The sequence below is a fragment of the Phyllobates terribilis genome, unplaced genomic scaffold, assembly GCF_046119375.1.
Source record: "Phyllobates terribilis strain yellow unplaced genomic scaffold, ASM4611937v1 Scaffold_35__1_contigs__length_13245226, whole genome shotgun sequence".
Taxonomy (NCBI): Eukaryota; Metazoa; Chordata; class Amphibia; order Anura; family Dendrobatidae; genus Phyllobates; species Phyllobates terribilis.
Window position 1 is genome coordinate 8377624 of NW_027362795.1, and position 26652 is coordinate 8404275.

Below are 26652 nucleotides of genomic sequence, written 5' to 3' on the forward strand. Positions count from 1 at the left end.
GCAGCTCCCGACTACCACCCTCCCCCACATCTACCCCAGTGAGCTGCTGCTCAGTGAGCAGCAGACTCCTTTCCATGTTGTCAATGGATCTCAGTGTTGCCAGCTGCTCATTTAGATCCAGTATCTGGGCTTCCAAACGCACAACGTGCACACATCTCGCACAGCAGTATGCACCCACGACCGGCTGTTCAAGGAATACATACATGTGGCAAGATGTACACTGGATAGCATTGTCAATAATGGAGCTCATTTCCTAATGGGGATTGCACTAGACAGAAATGTTAAGTAAAAAGTAAAGTAAAGAATTAATGAAATACAGTCAGCAATTCAGTCCAAAGTCCTCCCTTCCAAACTCCCTGAATACAAAGTCACTGAAAAACAAGTCACACACTTACTTTCGTTCGCACTTACGCTCCAGACACACGCAGCTCGTTCACACTCGCAAACTAAGAGATTTAAAGTTTTTTTTTTGTTTTTTTTCCCCTTTCCAGCAATGCACCCTTCACCTCAATGCACTTCCAAAAAGGTCCATAAAAAGGGGTCTCTGCCTCTATTCAGTATCATTCTACAGCTGGTCAGCTTAGGGGACTTTGGTCCCAGCTGGAGGAATACAGATCGGCTCCATTGACCATTGCTGAACCCTCAGAGACATCTTGAACAATCCAAGTCACCTGGCCCCAGACTTCACTTCTCTCGGATAGTTTTCTAAGCTTGTCATTACCTTCTCTCTTTGGGGGCCCTACAAAAGTGGGGTGCCAGTGGTGGGTGTGGTCGACCCTGGAAGCCCCGAAATCGCAGCTTCTCTATTCCCGGTGGGCCAGTGGAAGGGTGAGGACTCTGTCATTTGCACCATCTAGGGTACTAGCTGGGACTATTCTATCTGTTTATTGTCCACTTTGTGGTTCAATAAAGTATTACCACACTGTTTTCCCCTCACACTGTGTTGTCTGAGTAGTGTTACGCCCACGGAAGAAATAGGGTCTTCACAATAGTGTCTGCCATTACTACGTCTTGTAGTAGGTGTTCCACAGTCTGACTGCTCTAACTGTAAAGAACTCTTGCCTGTTTGCTGGATTGGCCATTCTTCCACCTGTAATAAGTGCCCTCTAGTCCTCAGAATGGTCTTTGGACGGAATAAGTCAGCTGGAGATAGTCGACATCGTGCTCTCCAGAGACCCCCCGAGCCTTCCCTAGGAAGAAGAGCAAATCATTGGCATACAAGCCACCTTCTCTTCCTTGGTCCCATATTTAAAGATTAATTTCTTACATCACCTGTGTCCACCAAACTGCGGTGCAGTAAGTGACAAGCAAGCTGAGAGACTTCACCAAGATATTGCAGCTATGGAGAAAAGATATCACGGAAAATGGAATCCATCAATGCTTGCAGATTATTGATGGACAATTGTAAGAGAATAGCTGATGGAAGACAAGAGTCAAGCAAAAAAAGAATTGTCACTGAATGAGTAACAAATTTTGTAATGCAAATTTTTTAACTGTTGATGATTCACAATAGTGTTTAGACAGATTTTAGGTTTTTGAATTCTTGCCAAGTTTCCACTAAATAAATATCAGAAAATTGGAATAACAAAATATTTTGAATCTTTATATTTTCAAAAATAATAATGTTTCAAAGTGTTGAAACTTTTATGCATTAATTATATGTAGCAGTAAAAGGAAAACTCTTTGATATCATAGAAACAAGAGACAACTAAAATTTTCATTGTCATATTTGAAAGCAGGTCAAAGTCATAAGAAATGGCTCATTTCATAACTGAACATGAGAAAGTTTGAAAATATGTAAAACAGTGTTACATGATCTGAAACATATATGAGCTACTTGGGTGGAAGGTTCTTAAGCTGCTCACTCAGTACTTACAGGCTCTGTGCAGGTCCCGGTACCTTTCCCTCCTACTCTGCACCAATCAATTAGATAAGTATGGGTTGGAGGAGAGAGAGCAGCTATCTCAGTGATCAGGAAGGAAACTGTCTCATTGTCCTCCTCTGACACAGGAAATTGCCTCCAGTCTATAAGACACACTCACTTATTAGCAATATTTTTTTATTGCTAAAAAGTGTCTTATAAGTCAAACAATAAGGTAAGTTCTAAAGTAATTTCCCTTTCTCATTTAATTATAGAACTGTGTGTTATATGTTTTTGCATAATTTGTCAATAACATATATAGTTTCTCCCCATTGGAGTCTTTTTGATGGTCAACAAAATAGAACTTTCCAGTAATTCATTTTTTTTATGTTTAAAAACGTTGTCCACTACTTGGACAAGCCTTTTTCGTTCCTCATGTTTGGTTCTATTAAAATAAAATAAGAAATACAAACTTCCCATGCCGTCGCCATTCCAGCGGTGTCAGCACTTGCATTCCTAGGACTCATGTGAGGTTAGTATGTCACGTGAGCCCTGTGCCCAATCAGTGTTGACGTCAATGTCCCCACTGTAGTGCGACGGTGTTCAGACTGTGCAGTAATGAGGCATTGACCCAAGGAAAGTTCAACTTAAATGTCTTTATTTGCCAAAACTCCAAGCTCAAATGCAAAAGCTGTCCTCCAGATTGCAGCTGGGATATCCAAATAGTCCGTGTAAACCTGATGCCATGGGAGACGGCTGTACCGTTCCAGTCTGGGGTGCACCAGTTGTTTCCTTCACAAGCCTGTGTTATGCCTTCACTCAGGCTTGCAGTGCACAGAGCCTCCTGCTCTGCAGCTTGCAAACAAAACATTGACACAACCAATATGCCTCTATGCACATCCTAGGGAATATCTACCGTCCCTCGAATATGATCCCCCTCACTGCCTCACACCAACTTCAGACAAATCAAACATCATGAGGAAGTCAGAGAGCAACCGCAGCCCTGGCTTCCTGTTGATATTCAATACATTCAAAGGCAGGGACAGTGAAACCGGCACTGATTACGTGCAGGGCTTGTGAGATGTAACAACCTCACATGAACACCGGAAATGCGAGCCCAGAAACGCCTGAAATGGCGCCAGCACAGGAGCTCAGTATGAGTGTTTTTACTTTAACGAGGCCAAACATGAGGAATGACAAAGGGTTGTCCTAGTATTTCACAACCCCTTTAAGATGATACAATTTTTGGTTAAAACATATCAACCCCTTTAAGATGATACAATTTTCGGTTAAAACATTTCCAACATTCTGAACATGAAAAAAGCTTCTTCCCTGTGCGACTTCTCAGATATTTATTAATCAGAACCTGTCACCACCAAAAACGCTATTAACCTGCAGATAGGAGCTTACTCTGCAGGTTAGTAACATTACTATCGTGCCCGGCACCTGCAAATAGCCAAACGCTGCTGGGAGAAAGTTAACTTTATTCTCCTCAGCAGCATTCGGTTTCAGTCACAGGGGCGGTGCTGGTTCAGTCATCACTCTGAGTATAAAGAGCAGTGACTGTAACAGCACCCCGGCACTGACTGACAGCCAGCCCCCATGCAGAGTCAGTGGCAGTCAGAGCTGGGAGTTTGTTTACAACAGCCGTTCTGTATTCTCCGAGCGGTAACAAAATTCGCACAGGCACTGCCCACGTGACTGAAATTGAATGCTGCCGGGGAGAATAAAGTTAATTTTCTCCCTGCAGTGTTTGGCTATGCGCATGTACCAGGCAAGTTAGTAACATGCAGATTAAGCCCATATCTGCAGGTTAATAGCGTTATTTCTGGTGGCAGGTTCCCATTAACAGTTGATTTCAGTGTAAATCATTTCCCCCCTTAAGAACATGAAAAAGGCTTCTCCCCTGTGTGACTGCTCTGGTGACTAAGAAGAGATGATTTCTTCACAAAACATTTCCCACATTCTGAACATGAAAAAGGCTTCTAGCCTGTGTGGGTTCTCTGGTGTTTATCAAGATGCACTTTCCGCGTAAAAGATTTCCCACATTCTGAACATGATAAAGGATTCACCCCTGTGTGGGTTCTCTGGTGTCTATCAAGATGTGCTTTCCGGTTAAAACATTTCCCACAATTTGAACACGAAAAAGGCTTCTCCCCTGTGTGGGTTCTCTGGTGGCTATCAAGATGTGCTTTCCGGTTAAAACATTTCCCACATTCTGAACATGAAAAAGGCTTCTCCCCTGTATGGGTTTTATGGTGGCCATCAAGATACGCCTTCCGATTAAAACATTTTCCACATTCTGAACATGAAAATGGCTTCTCCCCTTTGTGGGTTCTCTGGTGGCTATCAAGAAGCGATTTCCAGCTAAAACATTTCCTAGATTCTGAACATGAAAAAAGCTTCTCCCCTGTGTGGCTTCTCTGGTGGCTATCAAGAAGCACTTTCCGTTTAAAACATTTCCTACATTCTAAACATGAAAAAGGCTTCTCCCCTGTGTGGGTTCTTTGATGTATAATAACATCTGATTTGCAGTTAAAACATTTCCCACATTCTGAACATGAAAAAGGTTTCTCCCCTTTGTGGATCCTCCGGTGACTATCAAGATTAGCTTTCCGGTTAAAACATTTTCCACATTCTGAACATGAAAAAGGCTTCTCTCCTGTGTGAGTTAGTTTGTGTATAACAAGATTACATTTCTGTCTAAAACATTTCCCACATTCTAAACAGGAAAAGGGCTTCTCCCCTGTGTGACAGTGCTGGTGACTAAGAAGAGATGATTTCTTCACAAAACATTTTCCACATTCTGAACATGAAAATGGTTTCTCCCCTGTGTGAGTTCTCTGGTGACTAACAAGAGTTGATTTATCTACAAAACATTTCCCACATTCTGAACATGAAAAAGGCTTTTCCCCTGTGTGAAATCGTTGATGTCTGATAAGACTTGATTTCTTTGTAAAACATTTCTCACATTCGGAACATGAAAATGGCTTTTCCCCTGTGTGACGTCTCTGGTGACTAACAAGCTGTGATTTGTAGTAAAAACATTTTCCACACTTGGAACAAGAAAATCTATTCTCTGCTGTGTGAATTTTTTGATGTTTAAGAAAAGACTTTTTCAGAGGAAAACTATTTCTATATTCTGACTGTGAAAATGGCTTCTTTGCATTAGGAGCAGTTCGTTTTTTAATGCTTATTTTGCGACTTGGATTTTCCATAGTAGTCAGTAATGAATCAGAAGACAGGAGCTGTTTCAAAGGATTAAATGAGAGATCTTTGCTGTGAAGGGATGCTGGTAAATCTGGAGTAATGGCATTCACTTCAATTGTATCCTGTGGGATCTCAAGGTCATCTGATTTAAAAATTGAAGATGTCAGCTGTCCCTCTGATCTCCTGGTACAGTCATCTGGCAATAAAAAGAAACCATTATTATTTTTCAATAATATATGTTTGACTTTTATATTTTTGAACATTTGTACTTAAATTGTCTATAAAAAGTTATGTTCAAAAATTGAATTATTCACAAATTAATGACAGTTCACAGTCTAATGCAAATCCTCACAGGATGAACCAGTGGAGCGTGGCGTTCAACTGTTTGTTCATTCTGCCTCACAAATATGGAATAAAAAGCCACCAAACAATGTTCTGCAGTCGAAAATAACACCAATAAAAACTTCTACTCATCCCGCAAAAAACAAGCCCCCACTCATGATTGTCAATGGAAAAACAGGTTTCCATATTACTAGTGGCTCAAATGCTCTTGAAAAGCAACATGGCTTCCATAAACTAGTCCAGCAATATTCGCTCTCTTAAAGTCAAATCTCCCACTCGCTTCTGAGCCTTGCAGTGCGCCCAAACCACATTTAGCATCTATGTACTTGACATTACTATAGTGAGAAGATCCCACTTAATTTACGGTGTGTGTCTCCTGGAGCACAATCTGGGAACCAGTAAAATGGCAAATGTGCAATTTTTACTCTCGAACATCCACTGCGTGCTAATTTCCGGAAAGTGCCTGTGGAGTCAAAATAGTCCCTACTCCTATAGATTAATTCACTGAGGGTTATAATTTCCAAAATGGAGTCACTTTATGGGGATTTCTGCTGCTCTGGTTTTCTGCCATTTAGTCAAATTAGGGATTCTGTAAATGGTGTGTCCCATCTTGTCTGGGATCTGCTCCTGCGAAGTCTGCTTCTATCATTAGGCACAGTGTCAAAGATACACAGCCGGAGGGGTCATGCAGATCCACCCATTGTTATCACTTCATCAAGGGTAACGCAACTCCACAGCCTCCAAATCGTAAGGAAAATACGCAATTGATCAATGATTGATGGACAAGACTGCAGCTGCTTCCACTACTAGGCCGGTTATTAGGAAACTAACAGCACCAATCATTTATACAGGCCAACTGGACACCCATTACAGGTAGCATATGGCTTCAGGTGAGGTTTACAAAGCAAAAGGTACAGAACTATTAAACTATATTTTTAATTCAAAATATAGGCAGTGTTTAACCCCTTAACAACATCTGACGTACTAATACGCGTCTGTGCCCTGGGACTTAAGAGCCAGACCCGTATTAGTACGTCATGGCGATCGCGCACGCACACAGGCTGTGCGGGCGCGATCGCCGCCGGGTGTCAGCTGATTGTCACAGCTGACACCCGGTACTATGTGCAGGGAGCGGTCCTGCACCGCTCCCAGCACATTAACCCCCGCGATGCTGCGATCGAAGTCGATCGAAGTCGATCGCAGCATTGCGGGGGTAAGGGGAGGTGATCGCAGATACTCACCTCCTCTTCCGGCTTCCAGCACTGTCTGCAAAGGCTTCCTGGATGTTGCCATGACGACCCGATTTTTGTCATGACAACATCCGGGTCACCAGACAGCAGGAAGATTGTTTGGACATGCGCAGTGCATCTCCAAACAATCTTCTCCCTGTCCAGCGCTGACAGCCTGCATGGCACAGGGATGGTGCTGCATTCCTGTGCCATGCAGGCGATCAGAGAAAAAACAGTGAAAGTCCCAGAGTGGGACAAAGTAATAAACTATATAAGCTTCCAGAAAGTGAAAAAAAAAATAAAAAAAAATTGCAAAAATATTTAAAAAAAATAAAAAAAATAATCCACCAAAAATAAAAATATAATGTACCCATCAATAAATATTATTATAAAAAAAAAACAACAAAAAAAAAAACAATAAAAGTACACATATTTGGTATCGCCGCGTCCGGAACAACCTGACCTATAAAACAGTCCCACTAGTTAACCCCTTCAGTGAACACGGTAAAGAAAAAAAAAAAAAAAAACGAAGCAAAAAACAATGCTTTATCACCATACCGCCAAACAAAAAATGGACTAACACGCGATCAAAAAGACAAATGTAAATAAAAATGGTACCGCTGAAAACGTCATCTCGTCCCGCAAAAAACAAGCCAACATACAGCTCCATCAGCCGAAAAATAAAAAAGTTATAGCTCTCAGAATAAAGCGATGCTAAAAAATATTTTTTTCTATAAAATTGCTTTTATTATGTAAAAGTGCAAAACATAGAAAAACGATATAAATGTGGTACCGCTGTAAACGTACTGACCCGAAGAATAAAGCTACCTTATCAATTTTACCACACGCGGAACAGAATAAAAAAAAAACAAAAAAAACAATTCCTGAATTGTTGGTTTTTGTTTATTCTGCCTCCCAAAAATCGGAATAGAAAGCGATCAAAAAATGTCACGTGCCTGAAAATGGCACCAATAACAACGTCAACTCATCCCGCAAAAAACGAGCCGTCACATGACTGTCTGCCAAAATCGGGAAAAATTATAGCTCTCAAAATATGGCGATGCAAAAACTAGATTTTACAAAAAGTGCGTCTTTTAGTGTGTGACAGCTGTCAGTCATAAAAACCCCATATGATTCTGGTATTTCTGTAATCACACCGACCCGAAGAATAAAGTCGTCTAATCACTTATACCGCACAAGGAACGGCGTCAAAAATAAACTCTTGGGTTAGGATTGGGCTAGGGTTAGGGCTGGGTTTGGGGTTAGGGTTGTGCTAGGGTTAGGGTTGTGCTAGGGCTAGGGTTGTGCTAGGGTTAGGGTTGTGCTACGGTTAGGGTTGTGCTACGGTTAGGGCTGGGGTTGGGGTTAGGGTTGGGGTTGTGATGGGGTTGGGATTTTTTTCAAAAGTAAGAAAAAAAGATGACGATATGGCGACTAGTGTTGAGCGCAAGTGCTCGCTACTTGAGTTTGCATCGGGTGCTCTGGTATGCATTGAGTATCGTGGGTATTTGAGTGACATGCTCGAGTCTCTGCCCCATATGCTTCGCGGCCAAAAAAACTTTACGGGGATTGCCTGCCATGCACGAGCGATCCCCGCATGTTTTTTTTTGGGTGTCTAATAACCGTAAAACATGCGGAGCAGGGACTCGAGCATGTCACTCGACCACACGCTGTACATGGTGCATACCTGAGTACCCGATGCAAACTCAAGTAGCGAGCACTTGCGCTCAAGACTAATGACAACTTATTCAATATGATGACCTAATGTAAACAAATTCTGTGTCGTACCTCTGGGTTCAAAATGTTCACTATACACCTTAATAAAATCCTTTAGGGGTATAGTTTCCAAAATGGGGTCACTTGTGGGGGAGCTCCACTGTTTAGGCACATCACGGGCTCTCCAAACGCGACATGGTGTCCGCTAACAAATTGAATGGAAAATCGTCTCAAATTGTTAGCGGACACCATGTTGCATTTGAAGAGTCCCTGTGTGCCCAAACATTGGAGCTCCCCCACAAGTGACCCCATTTTGGAAACTAGACCCACCAAGGCACCTATCTAGATGCATAGTGAGCACTTGGAACCCCCAGGTGCTTCACAAATTGATTCATAAAAATGAAAAAGTGTTTTTTTTTTCACTTTTTCATTTTTACGAATCAATTTGTGAAGCACCTGGGGGTTCCAAGTGCTCACTATGCATCTAGATAGGTGCCTTGGGGGGTCTAGTTTCCAAAATGGGGTCACTTGTGGGGGAGCTCCAATGTTTGGGCACACAGGGGCTCTCCAAGCACAACATGGCGTCCGCTAATTATTCAAGCAAATTTTACAATCAAAAAGTCAAATGGCGCTTCTTCCCTTCCGTGCCCTGCCGTGCGCCCAAACAGTGTTTTTTCCCCAAATATTGGGTATCTGCATGCCCAGGGGAAATTGCAAAACAAATTTTGGGGTCCATTTTTTCTTGTTACCCCTGTGAAAATAAAAAAAATTGGGTCTAAAGTAACATTTTTGTGAAAAAAGTTAAATGTTCATTTTTTTCTTCCACTTTCAAAAAATTCCTGTGAAGCACCTGAAGGGTTAATAAAGTTCTTGAATGTGGTTTTGAGCACCTTGAGGGGTACAGTTTTTAGAATGGTGTCACTTTTGGGTATTTTCTGTCATAAAGACCTCTCAAAGTGACTTCAAATGTGATGTGGTCCCTAAAAAAATGGTTTTGTAAATTTTGTTGGAAAAATGAGAAATCGCTTGTCAAATTTTAACCCTTATAGCTCCCTAACAAAAAAAAATTTGGGTTCCAAAATTGTTCTGATGTAAAGTAGACATGTGGGAAATGTTATTTATTAATTATTTTGTGTGACATATCTCTCTGATTTAAGGGCATAAAAATTCAAATTTTGAAAATTGCAAAATTTTCAAAATTTTTGCCAAATTTCCTTTTTTTCACAAATAAACGCAAGTGATATCGAAGAAATTTTACCACAATCATGAAGTACAATATGTCACGAAAAAACAGTCTCAGAATCAGGGGGATCCGTTGAAGCGTTCCAGAGTAATTACCTCATAAAGTGACAGTGGTCAGAATTGTAAAAATTGGCCTGGTCATTAACGTGCAAACCACCCTCGGGGCTTAAGGGGTTAAACAATATACAAGATAACACAAAATGGGAACAAAACAGCAGAATATATACAAATACATAAAAGGTATAAACAAGAAACTTGCTAAACTTGGTCGCAGAAACGGCTCAGAGCTTAGAGAAGGGAAGCGCTTCGATTTGGAATTGGACAGAACCTCCACAGAGAACTACTGTAGGTCTTCCTAGGTGCTGACAATGATCCAGACCAGGATTTGCTTTTTATTAGCTCCTAAGTTACGCCCACACACTTCTCCTTTATGAACTCATGTGTGACTATTTGTGAGATGTTCTCAGCCTTTAAGGATTTTAGGAGAGCCACAACTTAAGATATCTTCACCTCTGAAGATCACAGGCACTAGATATTGATGTCATATTTTTTTATCATGATTTTACCTGTACATAAAGATCAAATATGACCTTGTTCGCACCATCTATCTGACCATTATTTAATTGGAGTGATTCTAGTGCCCCCACCCCCGCCGATGTGAGTTAATGCGTCACATCCGCTCTTCGTTATAACGCTGAAAATCTATATCTCATACATATCGGATCGATACCAACGCCAATATTCCGGTCTGGAGCTAGGCTGGCTACAATCTGTGCTGCATGAATAAAAGTTCTGTGCCTGGGAAAGCACACTTCTCCTGCAGTAAACCCCTCTCCTTTTGGCATGTTTTCTCCTAAAATAACTTTCTTGTTTAATTACCTGTACACTACAGGGTTCCTATGCTTCAAAAGAAGTTAAAGCATTATCTCTCACTTCCCCATATGTCCTATTACGAGGTCTTCCAAAAGGAGTTTAATTGATAGCTCTTCCTAGATCTTAAAGCGCACCTGTCAGCGGGATTGTGCTCAGTAAACTACATACACTGTCTGGTGGGCACCATTACACTGATTAATATGATACCTTGGTTGATGAAATCCGTCCTGTGGTTGCTGTGTTATCTTTACTTTCAGTTTGGAGATAATGATATACATTTGCTCCGGGGCGGTCTGTGGGGGGTGCGCTATCTGGTGCTCTGCTTACATATTCATCTATATGCTCTTATGACAGCTCACTGATCGCTCACTGACCTGCCTCCTATTTTACCTAACCCTGCACTACTAAATGCATTACGTAAAATAAGAGGCAAGTCAGTAAAGGCTTAGAGATTGTCACAGTTCCACCCCTCAGTGTGACTGGGAGGCAGTTGCTGCCAACTCAACCACTAAATCTGGTAAAGGGGCGTGCTGAAGCTGTCAGTACTTTGTTTGACAGCTCGGCCATCCAATCTGAGACTGAGAGGCGCTGGCTATCTCGAAGTGTTCATTATCCCAGGTGATTGCCAGTATACTTAACTGGGCTGTTTCTCCTAGACCTCTGCCAGACGTACATTCAGCTTGGGTGAGGTCTCTGCCCCATGTGTTCTGTGAATTTATCTTCTGTTGCCTGACCTTGGACCTTGTTGTGCTCTGATCCGCTATCCTCCTGGTATTCTGACCAACGGAACGTTACCTGACCACGCCATTGTCTCTTCCTTCTGTTTAGGATGTATCCTCCTGGCTTCTGACTTCAGACTCCCTCACTATCCTGCTTCACGACTTGGCCATGAAAGGTGACTCAGCGTCACATTATGTCTGGCCAAGGTCTAAGAATGTGAAAGCTGACACATTATCTTGTAGTCTCGATTCAGTTTCTCCTCCAGAACCTGCATCCTCCATTATTCCTCACGGTATTGTGGATTCTATGGTAACCTTGAAATTGGAGGAGGAGATCCATAAAGTCCAGTCGTTGGCTCCTTCCGCTACTCCAGGATCTAAATTATTTGTGCCTGTGTACCTAAGATTGCGTGTGTTACAAGAATTTCAGGATTCCATCTTGAGTGATCATCCTGGTGTTATTGCTGCACAGAAAGCAATTGCTAGATTTTTTGGTGGCTGTGCATGCATAATAATATCAAAGATTTTTGTATCTGTTTGTGAAATTTGTGCCCATGATAAAGTCAGTCATAGCCGGCCGGCTGGGGAATTGATTCGATTGACAATTCCAGAAAGCCAGTGGACTCATCTGTCCATTGATTTCATCACGGATTTTCCTCTGTCTCGTGGGAAAACTGCTATCTGAGCGGTAGTTGACCAATTCAGCAAGCAAGCTAATTTTGTTCCTTTGTCAGGATTACCTAATGCAGAGACACTCTCCAGGTTGTTTTTCTCATATTGTAAGGTTTCATGGGATCACTCTTAACATGGCATCTGATAGGGGAGTACAATTTGTCTCTAAATTCTGAAGAGCTTTTTGTAGTAAACTCAGGATTGACTTGTCATTTTCATCTGTTTACCACCCTCAAACCAATGGTCAGACTGACAGGACAAATCAATCTTTGGAATAAGTTTTAAGGTGCTTTGTGGCGGCTCAGCAGGAGGTCTTCATTTTTACACTTGCTGAGTTTCCATTTAACAGCTGAGTGAATCAGTCTACTGGAACCTCACCATTGTTCTGTAATTATGGTTTTCATCCTTATTTTGGTGAATTTTCTATGATTATTTCTGAATGCCTTGGGGTGGAGGTCGCAATACTAAGATTTGGGAATGTCTGAAAGGATGTTCAAAAGAATATTGGGACTGCTCAGATTCGTCAAAAAACAGAAGGCCAATAGAAGACGTTCAGAGAGTCCTGTTTTTAAGATCGGGGATAAGGTTTGGTTGTCATAGGAAAATTAAACTTAAAGTGCTGTCGACAAAGTTGGGTCCAAATTTTATTGGTCAATATGAGATCCTAGAGGTGGTCAATCCGGTGGCATTCAGATTAAAGCTTGCTCCATCTCTTCGCATCACTAAAGTCTTTCATAAATCCCTATTAAAGGAGTTTGTCCCTTCGGCATTGTCTCCCTCTTCCCCGCCTCCTCTGGTTTCAGTCGACGGTGGCTTGGAGTATGAGTTTCAGTGGGTTATGGATTCTCATAGGGTCCAAAATTCCCTCCAATACCTCATCCATTGGAAGGAATACGGACCAGAGGAGCGAACGTGGGTCATAGCTTGAGATGTGAAGGCAGATTGGTTAGTCAGGACCTTGCATCTAAAATTTCCTGGGAAGCTTGGTGGTCCGGTGGCCTCCGTTAGAAGAGGGGGTACTGTCACGGTTATACCACTCAGTGTGTCTGGGATGCAGTTACTGACAATTCGGTCATCCAGTCTGGTGCAGGGTTGTGCTGAGCTGTCAGTGTGTTGATTGACAGCTCAGCTGTCCAATCTGAGACTAAAAGGAACTGGCTATCTCAAAGTGTTCATTATCTCAGGTGATTGCCAAGCTACTTAACTGGGCTGTTTCTGCCAGATGTACATTCAGCTTGTATGAGGTTTTCTCTGTGCCTTATGTTCTGTGAATTGATCTTCTGTTGCCTGACCTTGTTCTGACCATCCGCATGTTTAACCCCTTATGCTCTGATTCGCTATCCTCCTGGTATTCTGACGAACGGAACGTTACCTGTCTACTTCTTTCTTTCTTCCTTTTGTTTATGATGTACCCTCCTGGCTTTTGACTTCGGACTTGTTACGCTCACGCCCGGGCTGACTAGCGTGAGCGTGATTAGTGATCCCACTGGATCATGAACCGAGGAGTGCCTGGAGGGGCGTGACTAAGTATCAACCCGGTTCGACCAAGGTCGCACGGCGGCTCAATCGACTCTGTAAACCAGGGAGGAACCGAGCAGAGGGACCAGGTGCTACTCCAGATCAGACCCTGGTCACAGCTGTTGAACCACACCGGGGAATGCAGGAACAGGCAGGTTAGGCTGGCATACAGACAGGTGGGTACTGGCAGGCACAGCTGATATGCAGACAGGTGGTTACTGTCAGGCACAGCTGATATGCAGACAGGTGGGTACTGGCAGGTAGGAACGCAGGCAAAATAGGAACCAGGACAGACTATGATACAGGAACAGAGCCGCAGATGAGGTAGACAAGCAGAACAGAGCAAAACCCGCAGGTGCGGTAGACAAGCAGAGCAGAGCAAAACCCACAGGTGCGGTAGACAAGCAGAGCAGAGCAAAACCGCAGGTGTGGTGGACAAGCAGAGCAGAGCAAAACCCAAAGATGCGGTAGACAAGCAGAGCAGAGCAAAACCCGCAGATGCGGTAGACAGGACAGGGCTCTGTTCACATGGAACAGACTGGAAAACACAAGAAGATAGCTGGAACACAGGAGTAGATTCGGAGACAGGGAAACAGAACGAGCAGAACCAGATACACACAAGGTACTTGCAATGAAGTAGCGAGTGGACACAAAACTCACAAACAGAAGTACAGAGACAACGAGTTGGAGTTAGGTGCAGGTTCAGACACTGCAGGAAAAGGGAAGGTACAGACATAGAGACAAATAGGTAAAGGGCTAGGACACTGTTCAGACAGGATCTGAACCAGGAACAAGATACAGGAACGAGCCTGGGAACTCAGCCCCCAGGATGGCGGAAACTGACTAGAAGTCACAGGTAACAGGCCTGGGTATACAGCCCCCAGGGTGGCAGAAACAGACAAGATACAGGACAAGACCTGGCAACTCAGTTGCACAGAACACACTGAATGAAAGTGTTGCTCAGGCACCTCCTACTGGGTGAAGGGGGTTTAAGTATCCAGTGACTCACAGCAATAGGTTGGGGACGCATTAGGAGTGCGCACACTGCAACTATAAGAATCAGAAAGCAACAGCGCCGCCGCCCTAAGCAATTGGACAAGAGACATGCAAACAGCAGGCACTGGAGCAAAGTGTGCAGCCTGGACTGATAGGTAAGATTGCGGTCTTGCATGGTGGGAGGTGGTAAACCATGCAAGCACGCCGCCAGGGATGTTACAGGACTCCTTGACTATCCTGTCTCACGGCTTGGCCATGAAAAGTGACTCAGCATCACAGAGGCACAGGGGTAATGCTTTTTTATGTAGTTTATTATAATCCTCCTTGAAGTTAGACGGTTTTAAAAGAAATTTAAAAGTCAGGATAAAGGGAGTCTCTGTTGTTATTGTACAGAAATTCACACTTGGTCCTCACTGCACATTTAATGTTGTCGATCATAAAAATGAAATTTTTCCAGAAACACTGGACCTGGTCTTGTAGGGACCATATGAGAACATTCAGCAGCACAGAAGGGAGAGAAGGTAGATTCATCCAATAAGATATCAGGGTTCTAGGAAGCCAACAGCATCATTACCCTCTGCTTTCTCTTACAGTCCCATCATAATATTTTTCTTCATGTGATTTTCTAACTCGTCAGCACATTCTATGTACGCTGTCATTCGGCTTTGTAGTTTACAGATCTGGGCAGGTAAGAGTCAGCATCTCCTAATCTCAAGGGGTAGGTGGATCCTTCCGGTTGTAAGTTCTATAGAAAAGGGCTTTCAATGCCCAAAGTCATTTAAACAGTTTTGGATGGAGGAGAATGTTGTGGTCTAGAAGTAAAATGGTGATCGCATGATTGTGATACGGCCGGACTACACCACCGATAAAGCAGCCACAGCCGGTGACTGAGATGAATCAGTAACTTCTCTACATTTAGTGGTTACTACTCACCTGGGTAGTCATATGTAGGAATCTCCTTCTTACACCGCTCATCATCCCTCACATATGTCTCTGTAGTATTAATATGGGTCAGATCTTCACCCTGAAACAAATATTGTAAAAGTCACAGACAGATGGAGAAGTCACACCTATGATCAGCTCTAATCCTGCCATCTCCACTGTTCTCATTACACAAGTATAAAATATATAATACTGGGGGATAAAACAAGACTGAACACAAGACCTTCACAGCCGTCTACACATCATAGGGGAGATCTCATGACACCTTCTCTCCATCTACCTGATGATCCTGAGGAACATTGGGATCTTCTTGTTTACAGTCCAGTAGAAGAAGAGGACGGGGACATCTCTCTGGTGTTGTCCTCTTACTGGATAGATCTGGAGGAAACACATACAGGGACTGAATTCATTCTTTACATACAGATAATTATAGGCCGTGTGTATTTAGTCCTGTCTATTACCTGGTGATGTGAGGGGCAGGGGAACCTTCATCATGACGTCCTTGTACAGATCTTTGTGTCCTTCTAAATACTCCCAATCCGCCATGGAGAAATAGACGGCGACATCCTGACATCTTATAGGAACCTGACACATACAATGATACCATCATCCCCCAGATCCCTCCATAGCGTTACTGTATAATGTCCCAGCAGTGTTACCTCTCCAGTCAGCAGCTCAATCATCTTGTAGGCGAGTTCTAGGATCTTCTGGTCGTTAATGCCCTCATATATCAGAGGATGAGGTGGAGGCCCCGTGATTGGGCTCAGGGGTCTTCCCCATCCCTCAGACACAGGGTCCTGACAGCGCTCACTAGAGGTCTTCTTCACTACTGTGTAATCCTGGTTATGGAGAGACACATTAATAAATCTCACTACAGACATTTCCAGAGTCCTCACCTCTCCAGTTCTGTCCATCTGTTATTCCCATAGATAAGAATTATGTAATGTGACGTCATCAGAATCTCTCACCTCTCCAGTAAGCCGGAAGAGGATCTCTAGGGTGAGGTGTAATATCCTCTCCACCATCTTGTCTCTGTCCATATCCATCCTTGATTGGTAAATCAAGAAAATTCTCTTATACAGAAGATCTTCACTGAGAGGATCTGATATTGCAGGGACCTGAATGAGAAGATGATGAGCCGATGTAACATAATAAAAATCCTGTGTAATAATACAATTACTGGAGACAATAAGGGAAACATATGAGGAGATTCATTATTTTACAGTATTTAGTTTTCTTCTTTACATCTAGTAATAAAACCTATTTATTTTAGGCCACAGACAACAAGAAGTTTCTTCCTCGGAGTCTGCAGCTGAATCTGTTTCTCACAAGATGGTGGTTTGATGGTTTTATGAGATGGATGTTTGTTCTCGGCCCCGACCCTTTCACAACTCCTGTCTCCTAGTTTAATCGTTAGAGAAACACATAACGAGAACCTGGCTTACACCTCTGGGTTTTTGTAAATGCGGCATTGATAAATGTCCACCATGTAAATATGCCAAACACAAGAAATAAATTTAATCACATTAAATAAAACATTTCATTACACAATGTATCACCTGCAGCAGAGAATTTGTGGTATATTGTATTCAGTGTCTGGGATGTAATGTCAGATATGTCGGCTGCTCCTCCTGTAAATAAGGCAGAGAATTAATGAGCACATAGGAGACCCCACTAATCCCGCAGCCATTAACCCCTCCAATGTTTCCACACATTTCCTAAGAAAACACAATGGGGACTGAAAGAACTTTCAGTTTTGTGGCATTGAAAGGGTAAATCGTTCAGGTGTCGGGGAGATGGCAGAGGGGCATTGCTGAACCGTGAAGCTTCCTGGACACTGAGGCCAAATCCATCGTACCGGAGGGTATAAAGAGGATATGTGGACGGTTATCACTACTATCTACATTATTGTGCTGGAGCTAGGAGAGGAATAATGGCGCTGTGTGAGGACTTCTCTGGGCTTCTGTCCTTCATCCTGTAGTCGTCTGAATGTATCTAATGTGGACGGGAACCAGCTAAGCCGCATTCAGTCCACAGCTGTTACATCACTGTTCACACCACACAGACCCCAAGAGTCTCCGTGCTGAAGGGGTTAATGCCCCCCTGCGCCCAGTAATGAGGAATCTCCACATACCTCCACCTGCAGAGCCGCCACCACATATATGGCTGCTCTGTGCGCACAGGACCTGTGATGAGGTCACAGGAGGGGAGGAGTCAGGGGTCACATGATCAGGGGCCTCAGTGGATGCACAGTGTAAACTGTGCGGCTCCTGTACAGTGATATCCGGAGTGAAGACGCTACATAGAGACGTCTCCGCAGTCAGTGACATTTCCGGCATTATGTATGTTTTTTGCCTATCCTTCTCTGAAATTTGACTACCCAATTCCTTCTCCCAACCCCAGTAAAGGGTAGAGGGTCATTGCTGGTGTCCATTTGTGTTGCTTTGTGTATGCAAGATAGAAGTTTAGTACAAGGACCTACTTGCGTGATTAAGGGTTCAAAAGGAGTGAGTTCATCTTTTATACTAGTAACATGTGAGAATTTATAAATGACCTGAGCTGGAAATAAGCCAGGCAGGATAGACTCCTAATTGGAAAGGAGCCACGAAGTTCTATAAAGGAAGGAAAAGAGCCTGATTCCATGAGAACGTGTCTCAATCTAACCCCATCAGATCAGTCCCAGATTAGAAATGAGTCCGTACCTGAAGCAGAGGGAAAATCTGGGTTGTCAAACAAGGGCATTAATGGACCCAACCTACGTGATATAGATGAAGAGATTAAGACTTGATCCCATGTTTTCAAAAAGTGTTGAATGGGTATTGATAATTGTTTAGTTTGTACATGTATTTAGTCAATCCAAGGTAGAGATGTGAGTATCCACGGATAGAGGTCCTCTTCCAGTTTCACCCATTGCTTATGTTCCACAGACGTGAACCAGTCCACTGCTCTCATAAGAATCAAAGATTGATGGTAATTTTTTTTAGAACGGGCATACTAGTACCCCCCTTTATTTTTGGAACATCACAATATTTTAAAACATATCCTAGACCTCGACGTTCCCCATACTACCTAATAGCGTTGTCGAGATGGGAGAAAAAGGTCTGAGGAACGCAGACAGGAACGGTCTGGAATATATAAAGAAGTTTTGGCAAAATGTCCATTTTATCACATAAATACAACCAAACCAGGACAAGGGTTTGGAGTTATAATTCATTACATTTTAAAGAGTTTGTTCAAGGACAGTGATATAATTTAAACTATACAGATCATCCATGTTCCCTGGAATTTGTGTACCGAGGTACTTAGGTGTGTCTTTCTGCCACTTAAAGGGAAAGTTAAAAATTAGCTTTTGTCTTATGTTATTGCTTCTGATTTAGAGCAGTTGACTATAAAATCGCTTACTTGACCAAATTCTTCGAATTCCTTTAGTATAGAAGGAAATGAGATAATTGGGTTTGAAAATAGAGCAACAAGTCATCTGCGTATAGAGCTAGTTTATAGTGATGTGAGCCTATAGCAACTCCACTAATATCTGGATTTTTTTGTAATGCTACCGCGAAATGTTCCATCACCAATGTGTATAGGAGAGGTGATAAGGGACACTCTTGCTTTGTCTCATTTTTAATAGAAAATGTGTCAGATAGAAGGCCGTTTACCCTATAGCTTTAGGGTCAGTGTAGAAGGATAGAATTTTAGATAACAAGAAAGAGCCTAACCCAATTTTTCTTAAGGTGCTCTTCAAGAAAGTCCAGTGCATTCTGTCAAACACTTTTTCAGCGTCCAAAGAAACAAGGCACATTGGGATCCCGTTTTTTTGCACGTGAAACTAACAACGTTTTATTGGTATTATCACGCACTTCTCTACCCTTAACGAAGCCAACCTGATCGTTGCTAACAATTGAGGGTAGGTAGTGGGAGAGCCATGGTGCAATTATATTAGAGAATATTTTCATGTATATATTAATTAATGAAATTGGATGAACATTAGGGCAGGCATTTAGTTCTTTTCCAGGCTTTGATAAAACTGTTATGTGAGCCTCAAGTGATTGGGGGGCAAAAGGGGGAGTCTTGTGAGATATTATTGAACACTAATGGTAATAACAGAGGTGCAAACATGTTATAAAATCTATTATTGAATCCATCTGGCCCAGGGCTCTTCCCGATAGGACAGGCCATTAAATCATTCCCTATCTGTTGTTCAGTGAAAGATTTGTCTAGTATCTCCTGCTCAGGGGTCTGTAAGGAAGGAACGGTAGTGTCCAAAATATATTTGTCAATTATTGTTTCAAGAAAATGTATATATTTTCCATGAATATTATGAAGTGAGCTATAACAGCAATGAAATGCGTCAGCTATGTCAGTGGGGTTAGGAATTTATAGCAGTCGTGCTCCTTTTGTTTTGGATACATACGGCTCTGGCAAAAATTAAGAGACCACTGCAAAATTTTCAGTTTCTCTGATTTTTCTCTTTATAGGTATATTTTGGAGTAAAATGTACATTGTTGTTTTAGTCTATAAACTACTGACAACTTGTCTCCGAAATTCAAAGCTAAAAATTTTGTATTTATTTGCAGCAAATGATAAAGTGTCAAAATATTAAAAAGAAACAGTGTTTTCAGACCTCAAATTACTCATGTTTTAAATGTGAAATCAATATTTGGTGGACTAACCATGATTTTTAATCACAGCTTTCATTCCTCTTGCCATGCTTTCCACCAGTCTTTCCATGCTTTCCAATAGAAAACTGTTCAGTGGTCTCTTAATTTTTGCCGGAGCCGTATGTCCTTTGCATCCGTGGATGTAACTTCCTTGTCAATGAGAGACCACATTTATCTGTGAATTCATACGAGTACCTTCACATGCGATCTTGATATTTTGTATATGTTTGATCTAGTAAAGACCTTCGCTCCTTTCTTTTTTTCAATCAGATCATTTTTATTTAACAAAAGAAAGAAAGACCAACATTTTGTTTTTGTCATACAAACTTTGTGACAAAAAAAATAAAAAGAAAGAAAAAAGAAGTAAACAATACAAGAACCGGTTTACAATGATATAAATCCCAATATCGCTCTATAGTACAATGTTTTGGAATAGTAATTTTACATTTGTACATAAATATCTGAATACTTCCTGACGGCTTTTTTTCCCCTATTGGGACATCAAAAGAAAAAGAATATATCTAAGAAGGGGCAATTGTGTGGACTGAGACCATTATTATTAGCTGACACCTTAGGTATAAGGATATAAATTCCTGGTTAACTGCAGGGATATGTACAAATGGTCCAGTATAGCATTTCTGAAGCAATACCTGGGGTAATTAACCATTGCTCCCATATGTGTATAGATTTCTTGAGAGCGTTCCTTTTTATATAAGCTCCACTTTCCAAGCATAGAGTGTCATTTATCCTGGAGTTTAGTTCTGTTATCGTTAGGGGAGAATTGTCTATCCAATGTAGTGCCAACAACTTTCTGGCTTGGAATAATATTCTTGAGCTACCTACTGCCATATGGGAGTCTGGGTCTACGTCTTCTCCCAGGAGTCCTAGGATACAGATTTTAGGTTCCAACTGAAGTTGTATCCCAAATACAGATAGTACAAGAGCGATCACCCCCTTCCAGTAGTCGCCAATATTTACACATTCCCACGTCATATGCATCAGGTGGACGTCATTTTGACCACATCTAGGACATGTTTCATCCGTTTGTATTTCAATTTTAAATAAAATACTTGGGGATCTATATACCCTATGAATGAGAAGAATTCGGGACAATCTTTGTGACTCCGACAATGAAAGTTTCGGTGTCAAATCCAGTATTTCCCCCATTGCTCCTCAGATAAGGGACCCTCATCTTCCTCCCATTTTGTCTTAACTATCAAAGGATATTTATCCAAATGTAGGGCCAGTAACTGCCTATAAATAAGGGATATTAGACCTTTTGTATCCAACGATGTAGTAATGGTATATATTGAGTGATGTCAATCAGTATGGCGTTTATTCTAGTTGTGTACTATATGCAAGATGTATTTGCAGATATTGATAAAACACTCTATGCGGAAGGTTAAAATCTGCCTTTATTTGTTCAAACATCTTGAATAATCCATCCCTCAAGAGTTGTGACACCAAACATATACCCCTATCCTTCCACTCACTAACATTTTTTAGTTTATGTAGCTCTGGTAAGTTATAGTTGTGCCATAAAGGGGTATAGTTTGTGTACTTTCCAATCCCCAGAATATTTTTACCCCTATCCCACGCCTTATATATTAACTTTAGTGTAGGACATTTTAAGTCATTTTCTCGAGGAGGCCCCATATCTAGTACCGAGAATGGAAGCTTCCACTTGGTTCCTTCCATAAGTAGGTGCCCTGAAATTACACAATATTTTCAAGTACCCATCCATAAAACTACTTTAGCTCCCTTCTAGCATTAAGCAGGTCTGCATATACCTGGAGGGAAGCAGATCATTTATATTGTTTGTCAAGGAGATCAATCCGCTCAAGCAAATGGGAGACTTTAGCTGTTCTCTCCTTTTTTTAGCCTTTATCTATGTTTTGTTATTATCCCTCTGAGGACGCATGTGAGTGCTTCCCATTTAAATGGTAAGGCAGTTTCATCATGCTCATATATTTGAAGGAGTCTATAGTCTCAAGAAGGTCTGAGACACAGAGTGAGTCTTTCAGCAGATTATCATTTAGGTTCCAACATCTGAAGCCTTGGTGGAGTCCGGCATAGTCAGATTACAATACACAGGAGCATGATCTGACCATACAGTAGTTCCTACCCGAGATGTAGGTTGCCATGTAGGCAAGTGATGGCTAATTAAGAAAAAGACTATATGGCTATGCATACTGTGTAAAGGAGAACAATAGGTATAATCCTTTACGTCTGGATGTAGTATCCTCCATACATCGACCAGTTGAGACCAAAGCACAATTAGCAAAGCTTTTGTTTGTGTTTAAGATTGGTGACACCAGCCCTGGGACGCGTCTAAAGAAGGATCCAAGACAAAATTAAAGTCACCTCCAATGATGATAAGGTCCTCCGCAAAATATTTTAGTTTGTTTAAGTAATGACGACATGTCTTAATTTGGTCACAATTAGGGAGATAGAAGTTTGCCAAAGTCAAAATTTTGGAGTAGACGGAGATCTTAACAAACACATACCTCCTCTCCGTGTCAGACAGTGTTTCTACAATAGTATGCATCAGTGATCTGTGGCGGCCTATACTCAGCACCTTAGACTTCAAAACTGCATTTTTCTGGGACGCCAAGATGAATAATATCTATTAATAATCTGAGGTACAGTATATGATCCCCTCTAAAGTGTGACTCCTGAAGAAAGAGAAAATGTACGTGCTGTTTATGCCTACGATAAAACACTTGAGCTCCTTTCTCTGGAACATTAAGTCCTCTGACATTCAATGAGCAAGTTTTGAGTTGTGCCATATTATATGAAAAAAAGGAGGAATGGAAGAGAGAAAGATTAAAAGAGGAAGTATAGACGGTAGATAGTAACGTCTACCTCTCAGTGTCTAAGAAGTATAGATTATGAATATATCAAAACAGTAGGAAATTGCGAAACAAGCAGATCCCAATGCAAGTCCCTAACTGGGGGTTGTCTTTACAGGCGTAAGTCAAACTTTCAGTTCTAGGATTCCTATTAGGTGGAACCATGGAATATAAAGCAAGTAATGTAATACAGCCTGATATTACAGTAGTATCATGTGAACTCAAATTATATGCCGGTCTAAGATCTTATATGAACTTAGACATTCTATATAGTGGAAGAGTGGCACCTAATGCTCTATTTAGATATATCTAATTATATGCTTAAAGAAATAAGTAAGCATCTGCAAACTGTCTCTCATCAGGGAAGACAAGATTCATTTCAGGAGCTCATATGATTAGCAGGTTCCTTTTCCATCTGGCTGCATCACCATCAAGTTCCTGATCCATTGAACACCTTCTGTGAAGTGCTGGAACTGTCAGTGGCAATGGTGGAGCAGGTGGCCAGTCAGATATATGGATTCTGGGAATGTCCAGGACATCACAAATACGTCTCATGTTGCTTGGATCTTTGAAAATATACAGGTGGAATGGGTACCCCCAGGAGTACATCAGGCCATTTTTCCGGATGGCATCAAGTAGTGGTTTCAATACCCTTCTTTTAGCAAGTGTCATTCAGGATAGATACAGTACAGACCAAAAGTTTGGATACACCTTCTCATTTAAAGATTTTTCTGTATTTTCATGACTATGAAAATTGTACATTCACACTGAAGGCATCAAAACTATGAATTAACACATGTGGAATTATATACTTAACAAAAAAGTGTGAAACAACTGAAAATATGTCTTATATTCTAGGTTCTTCAAAGTAGCCACCTTTTGCTTTGATGACTGCTTTGTACACTTTTGGCATTCTCTTGATGGGCTTCAAGAAGTAGTCACCGGAAATGGTCTTCCAACAATCTTGAAGGAGTTCCCAGAGATGCTTAGCACTTGTTGGCCCTTTTGCCTTCACTCTGCGGTCCAGTTCACCCCAAACCATCTCGATTGGGTTCAGGTCTGGTGACTATGGAGGCCAGGTCATCTGGCGTAGCACCCCATCACTCTGCTTGTTGGTCTAATAGCCCTTACACAGCCTGGAGGTGTGTTTGGGGTCATTGTCCTGTTGAAAAATAAATGATGGTCCAACTAAACACAAACCGGATGGAATAGCATGCCGCTGCAAGATGCTGCGGTTGCCATGCTGGTTCAGTATGCCTTCAATTTTGAATAAATCTCCAAGAGTGTCACCATCAAAGCACCCCCACACCATCACACCTCCTCCATGCTTCACGGTGGGAACCAAGCATGTAGAGTCCATCCGTTCACCTTTTCTGCGTTGCCCAAAACAAGGTGGTTGGAACCAAAGATCTCAAATTTGGACTCATCAGACCAAAGCCCAGATTTCCACTGGTCTAATGTCTATTCCTTGTGTTCTTTAACCAAAACAAGTCTCTTCTGCTTGTTGCCTGTCCTTAGCAGTGGTTTCCTAGCAGCTATTTTACCATGAAGGCCTGCTGCACAAAGTCTCCTCTTAACAATTGTAGAGATGTGTTTGCTGCTAGAACTCTGTGTGGCATTGACCTGGTCTCTAATCTGAGCTGCTGTTAACCTGCGATTTCTGAGGCTGGTGACTTGGATAAACTTATCCTCAGAAGCAGAGGTGACTCTTGGTCTTCCGTTCCTGGGGCGGTTCTCATGTGAGCCAGTTTCTTTGTAGCACTTGATGGTTTTTGCAACTGCACTTGGGGACACTTTCAAAGTTTGCCTAATTTTTCGGACTGACTGACCTTCATTTCTTAAAGTAATGATGGCCACTCGTTTTTCTTTACTTAGAATTTGTATTATGGCAAGAAAAAAGCAGCTAACAGTCTATTCAGTAGGACTATCAGCTGTGTATCCACCTGACTTCTGTACAACACAACTGATGGTCCCAACCCCATTTATAAGGTAAGAAATTTCACTTATTAAACCTGACAGGGCACACCTGTGAAGTGAAAACCATTTCCGGTGACTACATCTTGAAGCTCATCAAGAGAATGCCAAGAGTATGCAAAGCAGTCATCAAAGCAAAAGGTGGCTACTTTGAAGAACCTAGAATATAAGACATATTTTCAGTTGTTTCACAATTTTTTGTTAAGTATATAATTCCATATGTGTTAATTCATAGTTTTGATGCCTTCAGTGTGAATGTACAATTTTCATAGTCATGAAAATGTAGAAAAATCTTTAAATGAGAAGGTGTGTCCAAACTTTTCATCTGTACTGTATGAGAGCACTTACATGCGTTTTCCATTGAAATCACCAGGACCCAACTCCTCTGCTTTCCTCACAATGGCCTCTTTTACATTGAAAAAATTGTATACGACAGATAATGTCCCTTGGACGCTCAGGATCTGGGCCATGATTGCCTATTGCCCAGTGCGCCTTATAAATCTCCACCTCCTTATCAATAGGATCACCAAGGATATTATTGAATAATGATCGTAGTGTTAGCATAATCACTTGTGCATTGATGCTTTCAGGTATACCCCTTATCCAGATATTATTGCCATTTTCTTGATCATCAACCATATTAAACAGACGGTTTACTTACTGGCTGTGAAGATCCAGTGTTAGTTTCTGAGCATTATGATGGCCTCTAACTTGGACGACATTATCCTCTAATCTCTGTAACTTGTCAGTAAGCTGTGACAGGATAGAAGTGAGGGGACGTATTTCAGTATTGTATGTGGTCTCCAGCCTCTGAATATATTGCTCCATATCTTCTTTAGTAGGGATAGACGCAATCTGATATACAAATGCAAATGATATAAAAATGCAAAGTACTACGTCTTGGCAATAAAAATGAAAAAAGCATATACAGAATGGGAGGTATAGAGCTAAGCAACAGTACATGTGAAAAAGACTTAGGTATACTAATAGATCATAGGCTGAACAGGAGTCAACAGTGTGATGCAGCAGCAAAAAAGGCAAATACAATTCTGGGATGTATTAACAGAAGCATACAGTCTAGATCACGTGAAGTCATTATCGCACTTTACTCCTCTTTGGTCAGACCTCATCTGGAATACTGTGTTCAGTTTTGGGTACCATATTTTAAAAAAGACATTGACAAACTGGAGCAAGTTCAGAGAAGAGCGACCAGAATGGTGACCGGTCTGCAAACCATGTCCTATGAGGAACGGTTATAGTGTAGCACCCTGAGGATTCGGCTGCTACAGGGGTATTACACCTCAAGCCAGAGGTGTGGTATTCCACTCCCGGGTAAGGATGGAGTGTGGGACTGAGCTCAGTAGGCTGCATGCACTACATACATCCCATTTCCGGGGGACAGAACTACGGTACTCCCACCAGTATATGTGCAGGTACGACAGCGTCTGTCCCTGGCTGGAGTGGGAGGGGGGTGGAACATCCCAGTAGTGTAGGGGCAGATAGGGGGAGTAGTCTGGGTAAAGCTAGGAGCTCATTGGGTGCTAGTCACCTGGGCTCACACATAGAGGGAGTATATATGGTGGGCACCATCTTAGGACAGGGTCTGTTCAGCCTGGAGGAGTGGAGAGAGGAGCTCAGCCAGAGAGGGCTGAGGGGGAGCTGTGGCTCCGTCTGGGCCCAGCTCCAGAGCTAGGCCTGAAGCAGAGAGGAGAGAGGAGGAAGAGGAGAAACACGAAGAAAGGCCCAGAGACGCAAGCATAGAGGGAACCCTGAGATCCCACGAGTGAACTAAAACGGGTGAAGGGTTGGCAGAGAAGGGTACCGGATCCCAAACTGGTGGAGGTCAAT

General features: G+C 42.0%; 2 protein-coding genes across 4 annotated transcripts in view; both read right to left on the reverse strand.

The window, feature by feature from the left end:
- Positions 1-17521, reverse strand: part of LOC141182619 (uncharacterized) — a 213623-nt gene extending 196102 nt beyond the window's left edge. For all 3 annotated transcript variants that reach the window (XM_073660783.1, XM_073660781.1, XM_073660784.1), the window contains exon 1: positions 17455-17521. The gene's annotated coding sequence lies outside the window, so the exon portion shown is untranslated. The remainder of the gene's footprint in view (positions 1-17454) is intronic.
- On the reverse strand, positions 1561-16234 carry LOC141182708 (uncharacterized). The gene is made up of 5 exons (XM_073660851.1): positions 15980-16234; positions 15782-15905; positions 15601-15698; positions 15312-15402; positions 1561-5267 (listed from the first exon to the last, which is right to left on the reverse strand). Exons 1-5 carry the CDS (start codon positions 16232-16234, stop codon positions 3847-3849), a joined length of 1989 nt encoding a protein of 662 aa, XP_073516952.1. The 3' UTR covers positions 1561-3846.
- Positions 17522-26652: the final 9131 nt, after the last annotated feature.

Coding starts and splice junctions, on each gene's coding strand:
- LOC141182708 (XM_073660851.1), bottom strand. CDS start 16,234: ATGGACAGAACTGGAGAGGTGAGGACTCTGGAAATGTCTGTAGTGAGA. Junction 15,906..15,979: donor TTGAGCTGCTGACTGGAGAG/GTAACACTGCTG, acceptor TGTATGTGTCAG/GTTCCTATAAGATGTCAGGA. Junction 15,403..15,600: donor ATGTTCCTCAGGATCATCAG/GTAGATGGAGAG, acceptor TATTTGTTTCAG/GGTGAAGATCTGACCCATAT.